The sequence below is a fragment of the Zootoca vivipara genome, chromosome 5 (assembly GCF_963506605.1).
Source record: "Zootoca vivipara chromosome 5, rZooViv1.1, whole genome shotgun sequence".
Classification (NCBI taxonomy): Eukaryota; Metazoa; Chordata; class Lepidosauria; order Squamata; family Lacertidae; genus Zootoca; species Zootoca vivipara.
In genome coordinates, this window is record NC_083280.1 from 88,874,737 (window position 1) to 88,885,802 (window position 11,066).

The window sequence follows — 11,066 nt, forward strand, 5'->3', positions numbered from 1 at the left end:
GACCGCTAGTGTTCCACAGACTACCATTTGGAAACCCCTGATCTAAGCGCTTCTCTTGGCTTTCTAAAGCTCCTTAAAGGCAGTTTTGTAAGAGGGATTGTTGCACGATGAAGCTGCACTTTACGTGGCCTTCGTCTGATGCCCTCCGGTTTAATGAGATTAAGGGGTTAGAGCCAGATTTAAAGGCTAGTTAAAGGATATTCCATGCTCTCCAAATGTAATACTTGGCTGTTCAGCACTTGATTCACAGAGAGCGCTCCCAGGAAGCTAAGATCCTCCCGGACCGCAAGCGGTTTGGATTTCTCTTGCGGCACATTTCACTTTGCGCTATCCTGACCAAAGAAAATGATCAGGGAACGTCTCCTGCTGTGGGTGGCCCTGATGTGTTGCGGCAGCTGGAGTGAGGGCGTCCTTCAGTCCACACTGGTGTTGGATATGGCAAAGCTTCTGCTGGATAATTATTGCTTTCCCGAAAACCTGGCGGGGATGCAAGAAGCCATTGAGCAAGCCATCAAGGGTGGCGAGATCTTGGACATCTCCGATCCCAAACTTTTGGCGACTGTTCTGACAGCTGGGGTGCAAGGAGCCCTCAATGACCCGCGGCTGGTGATTTCTTATGAGCCCTCAGCTCCCGTTGCCCCCGAGCAAGGAGCAGAGACTTCCCCCACCTCAGAGCAGCTCTTAAGTCTCATCCAACACACAGTGAAGTTTGAGGTGCTGGAGGGCAACGTAGGCTACCTAAGGATCGACTACATCATCGGTCAGGATGCTGTGGAGCAGATTGGGGCTTTCCTGGTGGAAAAGGTGTGGAAAACCTTGATGGAGACGTCGGCTCTGGTCCTCGACCTGCGTTACAGCACCGGAGGGCAGGTTTCCGGGATCCCGTTCATTATCTCTTACTTGTACAATGAGGACAGGGTGCTGCATGTGGACACCGTATACAACCGTCCGTCCAATACGACCGTGGAAATCTGGACTTTGCCCAAGGTGCTGGGTGTTAGATATAGCAAGGAGAAGGACGTCGTTTTGTTGATAAGCCAGCACACCACAGGGGTGGCCGAAGATGTGGCCTATATCCTCAAACAGATGCACAGGGCTATCATAGTGGGGGAGAAGTCAGCCGGGGGCTCCTTGGGCACCCAAAAGTTGCAGATTGGGGCTTCCCAGTTCTACATGACAATTCCTCTATCCTGCTCCGTGAGCCCCTTGAGCGGGAACGGACAAAGCTGGGAAATCGGTGGCGTGGAGCCATGCGTAGCTGCCTCAGCAGAGCAAGCTTTGGAGAAAGCCCTGGGCATCATTTCGCTACGCAAAGCTATCCCTGGCAGTATCAGCCTCTTGATGGGTATCCTGAAAGACAACTATTCCATGGTAGACCGGGTCCCCACCCTGCTGATGCGCCTCTCCGCTTTCAACTACTCTTCCATCCTATCGGCAACTGAGCTGGCTTCCAAGCTCAATGCCGAACTGCACACTGCGTCAGAAGACCCGCGCCTATTCTTGCGGGCTGCCGCCCCGGGTGAATTTGCAGCTGCGCCAGCGGAGGAGCAGGTTGCCATGGCTACCGACCTACCGAACAACGAGCAACTCATGCACGCCCTGGTAGATACTGTGTTCAAGGTGTCGGTACTGCCAGGAAACGTGGGCTACATGCGCTTCGATGAGTTTGCTGATGCTACGGTGCTGGTCAAGCTAGGGCCCTACCTCGTACGCCAAGTCTGGGAGCCCCTGGAAGCCACAGACAATTTGATCATCGACCTACGGTACAACATCGGAGGCCCCTCCTCAACTGCTGTGCCGGTGTTGCTCTCCTACTTCCAAGACCCCTCCGCTGGCGCTGTGCATTTCTTCACCACCTACGACAGGCGCACAAACCACTCCCAGGACCACAACAGTAGGGCTGAAATGCTAGGCAAGCCCTACGGAGCTCAGCGAGGCGTCTACCTGCTCACAAGCCACCACACAGCCACAGCCGCCGAGGAGTTTGCTTACCTCATGCAGTCCCTTGGCCGTGCCACCCTGGTCGGCGAGATTACGGCAGGTATCTTGACCCACACGCACACCTTCTGCGTTTTGCAGCTTGATGAAGGAGCAGATTGCGGCCTTCTCATCAACGTGCCGGTCGTCTCTTTCATCGACAACCACGGGGAGTGTTGGCTGGGTGGCGGGGTGGTGCCCGACGCCATCGTGTTGGCTGATGAGGCGCTTAAAAAGGCGCAGGAAATACTGGCGTTCCACAACGGCATGGGAGCACTTGTCGAGGAAGTAAGGCAGTTGCTCGAGGCCCACTATGCCATACCGGAAATGGCCACGAGGATCAGTGGCGCCCTCCGTTCCAAGCTGGCCAAAGGCGGGTATCGCTCAGTCGTGGACTTTGAGACCCTCGCTTCTCAGCTGACTAGCGACCTTCAAGAAACCTCTGGGGATCATCAGCTGCACATCTTCCACAGCCACGTGGAGCCTCCTCCGGAGAAGCACTCTCCCAACAAGGCGCCCACTGCCGAGGAACTGACTTACCTCATCGAGGCTCTTTTCAAGGTGGAAGTGTTGCCAGGCAACGTGGGGTACCTGCGCTTTGACATGATGGCTGAGGCGGAGACGGTGAAGGTAATTGGGCCACAGGTGCTGCACATGGTTTGGGACAAGTTGGTGGAAACAGAAGCCATTGTTGTCGACATGCGCTACAACACGGGCAGTTACTCCAGCGGGGTGCCCGTTTTTTGCTCCTACTTCTTTGACGCCGCTCCTCAGCGACACCTGTACACAATCTTTGACCGTAGCACCTCTCAAAGTACCGAGGTGTGGACTTTGCCTGAGGTGAGTGGCAAACGTTACGGCTCGGCTAAGGATGTCTATATCCTCATTAGCCACACGAGTGGCTCGGCCGCCGAAGCCCTCACTCGTTCTTTGAAGGACCTGCATCGCGCCACAGTAATCGGGGAGCCCACGGTCGGGGGCTCGCTCTCAGCGGGTATTTACCACATAGGCAGCAGCCCGTTGTACGCATTGATCCCCAGCCAAGTGGTGCTCAGTCCAGTCACTGGCAAAGTGTGGAGCTTGTCTGGGGTGGAGCCCCATGTAACCACGCAGGCTCCGGAGGCCTTGGCGTCCGCCCAGAAGATCATCGCCTTGCGCGCCAGGTTGCCCAGTGTGCTGCAGGCCGTGGGCAAACTGGTGGCCGACAACTATGCCTTTGTCGATATTGGGGCTGCAGTGGCCGCCAAGCTTGCTGAGCAGGCCACCTACAGAAACGTCAACTGTGAGGTGGAACTTGCTGAGAAAATGAACGCTAACCTAAAAGCTCTCTCTGGAGATAGGCACCTCAAGGTCACCCACATCCCTGAACATTCAAAGGACCACATCCCAGGTATCAGGCCAGTGCAGGTAAGTTCCTATTTGCAGTGTGCTACATCTTCAGTTTCTGCCACCCAAGGTGACTGCTTCAGCCTGCCTCATGGGTGGGCCGGCCCTGTTGGGAAATGTGGCAAACGTGTGTGTGTGTGTGTGTGTGTGTGTGTGTGTGTGTGTTTTACTTTGTCATCCTATGGCATCCCTGAACTTTCTGCTACCCTGCCACGTTCTAGAGCAGGGGTCAGCAACCTTTTTCAGCTGTGGGCTGGTCCACCATCCCTCAGACCATGTAGTGGGCCGGACTATATTTAAAAAAAGAAAAAAAGAAAGAATTCCTATGCCCCACAAACAACCCAGAGATGCATTTTAAATAAAAGCACACATTCTACACGTGTAAAAACACCAGGCAGGCCCCACAAATAACCCAGAGATGCATTTTTTAAAAAAGGATACATTCTACTCATGTAAAAACACGCTGATTCCCAGACCATCCACGGGCCAGATTTAGAAGGTGATTGGGCCAGATCCAGCCCCCCAGGCCATAGGTTGCCTACTCCTGTTCTAGAGGATCAACTGCAAATCATGTGTATTATTATTATTATTATTATTATTATTATTATTCATTTCATTTCTATACTGCTTTATATTTTTAGGGGGAGAGTCTCAAAGCAGTTTACAACCTACATTAAAACAGCAAATAAAACAATTTAAAATAAAACATTACAGAAGAAAGCTGAATATGAAGTATACATTTAAATACAATTAACATTCATTCAGACATAATTAACAGGAAACTAAAATATTATCCTAAACATTTAAAAAAAACACTACAGAGGAGGTCAACTGCAGAATGCACGTTTAGCAGAGCAAAGTTAACAAAAAAATTATCTTAAACATTTCAAAAGAAAGCATGACTAAGTGACGTCAAATATAAAAGGCACATTTGAAACAGCATAACTAGCAAAATAATAAGCTGCCCTATTCTCTCCACAGTGTTACTATCCCTTTCTACAGTTCTTTTTTAAAAAAGGAAGGAAGGAAGGAAGGAAGGAAGGAAGGAAGGAAGGAAGGAAGGAAGGAAGGAAGACACTTTTATTGTTGCCCGTATCAGTTTTTTGCCCTTCCTGTTTTTCAGGGTGTTGCAATTTAGGGCCAAGCTAGATGTATGCATTCAGCATAATTTTTGAGCAGAGCCTCCTGCACTCTGAACATGCACCTGTTCTGACTGCATACATGACCTGCGCTCTGCAGATTCTAAACGCAGACTGTATCGTCGCACACGCTCTGTTCAAAAACCAGAAGCTGTAATCAACACGTGGACATATCAGGGCAAGTGATGGCAATCCTGTCCCAGTTCTCCAGTGTAACGGATTCTCTGCTTAGGGCTGCCATATTTCCAAAAGCAAAATTCCTGACACCTGAAAAGCCGTGGAACTTTTTAAAGGAAACCCCCAAAATTGTTAAGCTTATTTTTGGGAACAAACCCCAGTTGTTGAGGGTTTTTTTTGGGGGGGGGAGGGCAGAAACTAACCCAAACATAGTGATTTTAAGCTTTTCTTTTTTAGCTGTTTCCGCTGGGTTTTCCACAGCGTTGCCATACATCTGGGTTTCCCCTGACGTTTTGCAGATTCGGCAAAAATCCCCCCCCCAACGCCATTTGTACACCTGATGACCAGGACATTTCAGGAATTTTCCTGACGTATGGCAAGTGTACAACTGCTGCAGTTCTCTGCACGCCTATTTAAAAGAACATCCCGGGAGTGGGGAGGTACAATTTAAGGTAGCATGGAGAGGCTTGGCTGGTATACACCCAGAAGCAAAGGTTAGCAGTATCTGAGCAAAATTGTCTTTCTTCTAGAGATAGAAAGTAGATTTCCATGCTTTTTGTTGATAAAGTCATAAATATGCATAATTATTCACAAGTGAAGATAATGCGCAGCTCAGTAACATGGGCATACCTGCCAAGTTGCTGTCAGAGAAATAAGGGACCGGGCCGGAAATAGCAGACCGGAAGTAGTGCTGCCGCTATTTTGGAACTGGGCGGAGCATGCTCAGAAGTGACTTTTGATGCTGCTTTGCCCAGATCCAAAATGGCTGCCGCGCCAGAACTCGCACGGCAGCCATTTTGGAACTGGGCAGAGCAGCATCAAAAGTCGCTTCTGAGCATGCTCTGCCCAGTTCCAAAATGGCCGTCACGCCAGAATAAACCGGGGGAAAACAAAAACATCCATTTTTTTCAGCTAGGAACAGCTGGAAAAACAGGGATTTCCCGGGGGAAACGGGATACTTGGCAGCTATGAACAGGGGTCCTCCAATCATCTATATGGTCTTGTGGGTAATCATGGAGGTCCATGATGGCATCTCTTGGAGGCTACAGCCCATGATGACTATCTAGTCCAGGCATAGGCAAATTCGACCCTCCAGATGTTTTTGGCCTACAATGCCCATGATCCCTAGCTAACAGGACCAGTGGTCAGGGATGATGGGAATTGTAGTCTCAAAACATTATGGAGGGCTGAGTTTGCTAATGCCTGATCTAGTCCCTGAGTCGGCAGGTAACTGTAATAAAACACAATGTCAAATATTTGCCTCCATGGTTTGTTCTTTAACACAGGAAAGCAGCCTTAATAGGTTCAACAGATGGCTGTGGCTCATTTTGAATATATTATTATTATTATTATTATTATTATTATTGCAAGTTTTGACATGTTCATTTAAAATTCTGGTTTCTACTTACACCAGGTTTCCGTGTGTGTGAAATGCTTTTACTGTAATTGGGAAGTTTTCGCATTAAAATGCATATATCTGCTCAGGAGTGCAGTGGCTGTCCCTTCACGGTTTCTGACGGGTGCAGAGTACAAGGGGCACCCAGCAGAGAAACTTGATTTATCTATTCCAATGTATATTCCCCCTTTCCTCCAAGGAACTCAAGGTTCTCTCCTTCCCACCATTTAATTCTCACAACAACCATGTGAGGTAGGAATGAGGCCAGGGCCGGCCCTACAGCCAGGCTGGGTGGCGCAGGGCGCCAGGGCGCCGGGTTGCCAGGGGGGCGCCGTGCAGCTGTGCCCGCCCGCCCGCCCGTCAGCCGCGCAGCTACGCCTGCGGCAGCCGCACCCATCCAGCACGCAGCGGCAGCCACGGCAGCCGCGCTGCACACTAAGCCCACCCACCCGCTGCGCAGCTGTGCCCGCCCGCCGTGCTGGGAAACGGGGCGGGGGGGCGCCGGAGGGATCCGTAGCACTACGGCTCCAGGGTGCCAGATATGCCTAAGACAGCCCTGAATGCGGCAGGCTAAGAAACAGGCACCAGCCATCATAGCTGAGTAGAGATTTGAACCTGGGTCTCCCCAGACCTAGTTCGACACTCTACTCAACCCTGGCTTAATTTCAATAAGACTAGGAGCCATGATGTGCTCAAGATCTCCACCACCTTGTCATTCATTTATTTGCCATTGCCCTTCTATGTTCTTCAACCTATGTTCTTCAAACCATGGCAGATCCCTTCTCCCGAAATGTTTGAAGATCTCGTTAAGTTCTCCTACCACACCAACGTGCTTGAGAACAACGTGGGCTACTTGAGGTTCGATATGTTTGGCGACTGCGATCTTTTGTCTCAACTGTCTGAGCTGCTCCTGAAACACGTTTGGGAGAAGATTGCCCACACAGATGCCCTAATCATAGACCTGAGGTAACTACTAGACCAAAAACGGTCAGGAACTCGATGGAAACTGTTGTAACAGAAACATTATTTTTTTATTTGATTTTCCCAAGGTTTTAACAAATTTACTTCACATACATCACTCACTTATATTTTTTCTTTTTGACTTCCCACTTCTCCAGTCCTGATACTTTTATTCTTATCCTTAATCGCTGCATTAAACCCCCAACTCCATCTTGTCATTTCCCCCCCGCCCCACTGCTTATATCTCCAATCCTGCTCACTAGTTCATACATTATCGCTAAAATACTTTGGCAGTCTAATAAAGGCCTCCAATTTTCCATAAGCAATACTTTGGCAGTCTAATAAAGGCCTCCAATTTTCCATAAACAATACTTTGACAGTCTAATAAAGGCCTCCAATTTTCCATAAACAAATTGTCATGTTGATCTCTGACGTTTTACAATCAATTTCGCCATTTCAGCATAATCGATTAATTTTATAAGCCCTTCTTCTTTGGTTGGAATCTCTTCCTCTTTTGGCGTATATAATATTCTGCGGTTGCTGCATACGCAAAAAAAATTAGTCAGCTTCTTTGGCGCTTCCATTCCAATTATCCCAAGGTTTCGTGTTTTGGGGGAATCACCAATTTAAGGAATTAATTGTAATTTTCAAAATGGAACATACACAGTAAAAGTGGTGTTTCTCAAAGCTTCAGATTCAATCTCTTTGCCCCTTAAACCACTTGTAGGGGTGCAACTGAACACTTCAAATGGCACGCATGCAGTTATATGGCATCAGGCAATAGACTCGGACCTTCACATTGAACCTATGGTGATGATGATGATAATGATACATTTTATTATTTATTCCCCAGCCACTCTGGGCAGCTCCCATCAGAATATTATATTATTATTATTATTATTATTATTATTATTATTATTATTAAAAATTGATAAAATATCAAACATTCAAAACTTGCCAAAAGAGGGCTGCTTTCAGGTGTCTTCTAAAAGTCAGATAGTTGTTTATTTCCTTGACATCTGATGGGAGGGTGTTCCACAGGGCGGGCGCCACTACCGAGAAGGCCCTCTGCCTGGTTCCCTGTAACTTGGCTTCTCGCGGCGAGGGAACCGCCAGAAGGCCCTCGGTGCTGGACCTCAGTGTCCGGGCTGAATGATGGGGGTGGAGACGCTCCTTCAGGTATACTGGACCGAGGCCGTTTAGGGCTTTAAAGGCCAACACCAACACTTTGAATTGTGCTCACAAACGTACTGGGTCTTTCAGGACCGGTGTTATATGGTCTCGGTGGCCACTCCCAGTCACCAGTCTAGCTGCCGCATTCTGGATTAGTTGTAGTTTCTGGGTTACCTTCAAAGGTAGCCCCACGTAGAGCACATTGCAGTAGTCCAAGCGGGAGATAACCAGGGCATGAACCACTCTGGCAAGACAGTCCGCGGGCAGGTAGGGTCTCAACCTGCGTACCAGATGGAGCTGGCGGACAGCTGCCCTGGATGCAGAATTGGCCTACGCCTGCATGGACAGCTGTGAGTCCAAAATGACTCTCAGGCTGCACACCTGGTCCTTCAGGGGCACAGTTACCCCATTCAGGACCAGGGAGTCCTCCACACCTGCCCGCCTCCTGTCCTCCCAAAACAGTACTTCTGTCTGTGATCCAGATTCCCTCCATTCACTGAATATATGTGTGTTCAAACCATGCAGCACATTTTAGAAAGTATGTCTGCCTTGTCCCTCAGGTTGAACCTTATGTGATCTGGGCTTTCTTCCTCCTTTTAGATATAATATAGGGGGCTCTACATCTTCCATAGCAGCTCTGTGCTCATATTTCTTTGATGAAGGACACCCAGTTCTTCTGGACAAGGTCTACAACAGACCCAATGATACCACCAGAGACATGTGGACCCTTTCGCAGCTTACAGGTGAGAGCAATTATACTTTTGGTTTGTAGGTGTCAATAGATTTCCTGATGCCTATATTAGAAAGCCACTGAGAGCGTGTAATTCATGAAATGTCAGAATGGCTGAAAGCATGGGTCATTGTCAAGCAGTTCCGATTAAGAAATGGGGGAAACAATGAACACATGGGGAAACAGTGTTTAACACCTCATTTTTTGTAATGTTTGAAAACGGGATGTTACTGGGGCTTGACCACCAAGCATGAGGAAGGTGGGAGAGCTAAATTCTCAGGTCAGGAGGGACCAGGGAAGGCACTGAAATTCCCCACTGGGCAGAGCAGCTTGTACTTCCTCCTCCATCTTCCTCAGAGTAATGCAAGGGGTTGAGGACGACAGTACTCTCGTTTTAGGCAGTTGGTGTTATGTATTAAGTTAACTGCAGTACTCCTTCTGGCCACCGTGGCTGCAGTTCTTACCCTGCTCACTGTGCCTGCAGTTCTCACTCAGGTCCACAACATGCAAATGAAGGATTGAGAGTGCTGTTCACGGATTGGGTAGCTAGGGGAAGTTTGTTACTGTTGCAAGTTACTGAGTACTATATAAGCCAGTTGGCTAAGCTGCTGTTCAGAGCTGGTTGTTTTGAGAGCTGTGTCTTCATCCTTCTTTCCCACTATTCTACAGTTGCCTTGTTCCGGCTGTCTGTGTGGCCTTTATCAAGCTGCACTTTTTCGGACTTAATTTGCAATCTGTAGAGCAGAAGGAATAGCCACTTGCTTCTCAGGATTGCTGTAAGCAGGAACAAGATTCATATAAGGCACTTCTAAAATCGAGACACTATGGACTCAACTACATTAGTCGAATTAGGTAAAGGTAAAGGGACCCCTGACCATTAGGTCCAGTCGTGACCGACTCTGGGGTTGCGCGCTCATCTCACATTATTGGCCGAGGGAGCCGGCGTACAGCTTCCAGGCCATGTGGCCAGCATGACAAAGCCGCTTCTGGCGAACCAGAGCAGCACATGGAAACGCCGTTTACCTTCCCGCTATAGCGGTTCCTATTTATCTACTTGCATTTTGATGTGCTTTCGAACTGCTAGGTTGGCAGGAGCTGGGACCAAGCAACGGGAGCTCATCCCGTCACAGGGATTCGAACCGCCGATCTTCTGATCAGCAAGCCCTAGGCTCCGTGGTTTAGCCCACAGCGCCACCTGTGTCCCACATTAGTCGAATTACAATGTTATAAATGTGTTATAACACTGTGACACCAGATGGCGCTGTAGAGATGAAATGAAAAGTCAATAATAATTTCCATTGTGAGCTTTTACAACTTTTCTCCATAGCGTTCTTTTATAGCTGTGTAGATCCAGCCTATGTAAATTAAGTAAGGATTTAAATTTCGATGTGGATTTCGAACCCTTGAGGTCTTATTACCCCTTATTTCATAGCTGCAAGGAGGAGGGGAGCCAATTGTAGAATCGTAGGGTTGAAAGGAACCAATGTACTAACCTAGTGCATGTTATCTTGCCTCTTGCAGGTCTGAGATATGGTTCCAATAAAGGTCTAATCATCCTAACCAGCTCTGTCACTGCCGGTGCCGCCGAGGAATTTGCGTTCATCATGAAGAGACTGGGCAGAGCCTTCATCGTTGGGCAAAGGACCAGCGGAGGTTGCCTCCCGCCTCAGACATACCATGTGGATGGCACCAGCCTCTACATCACCATTCCAACTTCCAGATCCATCATTTCCATGGATGACACCTGGGAGGGTGTGGGCGTTAGTCCTCACATGGAAGTTCCCCCTGAGGTGGCACTCATCAAGGCTAAGGAAATGTTGCAGCTCCACAGGTCCAGCTAAACTTGAGGTCCAACAAGAAAGGCCCCACAGGAGCGAAAGGCAGGAAATGAAAATTAGGGAAGTTGAGTGTTTCATCCCGGCAAATCTGTCCCAGGCCTCTGCTATCTCAAGGATATAACTGACATACCTGCCAAGTTACTGTCGGAGAAATAAGGGACCGGGCGCAAGTAGCAGACCGGAAGTAGAGCTGCCGCCATTTTGGAACTGGGCGGAGCATGCTCAGAAGTGACTTTTGATGCTGCTTTGCCCAGTTCCAAAATGGCCGCCGCGCCAGAAGTCGCACTGCA

At 48.9% G+C, this 11,066-nt stretch overlaps 1 protein-coding gene across 1 annotated transcript; it reads left to right on the forward strand.

The window, feature by feature from the left end:
* Positions 1 to 345: 345 nt before the first annotated feature.
* Positions 346 to 10,779, forward strand: RBP3 (retinol binding protein 3). Its single transcript, XM_035138494.2, has 4 exons — positions 346 to 3,384; positions 6,851 to 7,041; positions 8,809 to 8,951; positions 10,460 to 10,779. Exons 1-4 carry the CDS (start codon positions 346 to 348, stop codon positions 10,777 to 10,779), a joined length of 3,693 nt encoding a protein of 1,230 aa, XP_034994385.2.
* The last annotated feature ends 287 nt before the right edge of the window (positions 10,780 to 11,066 follow it).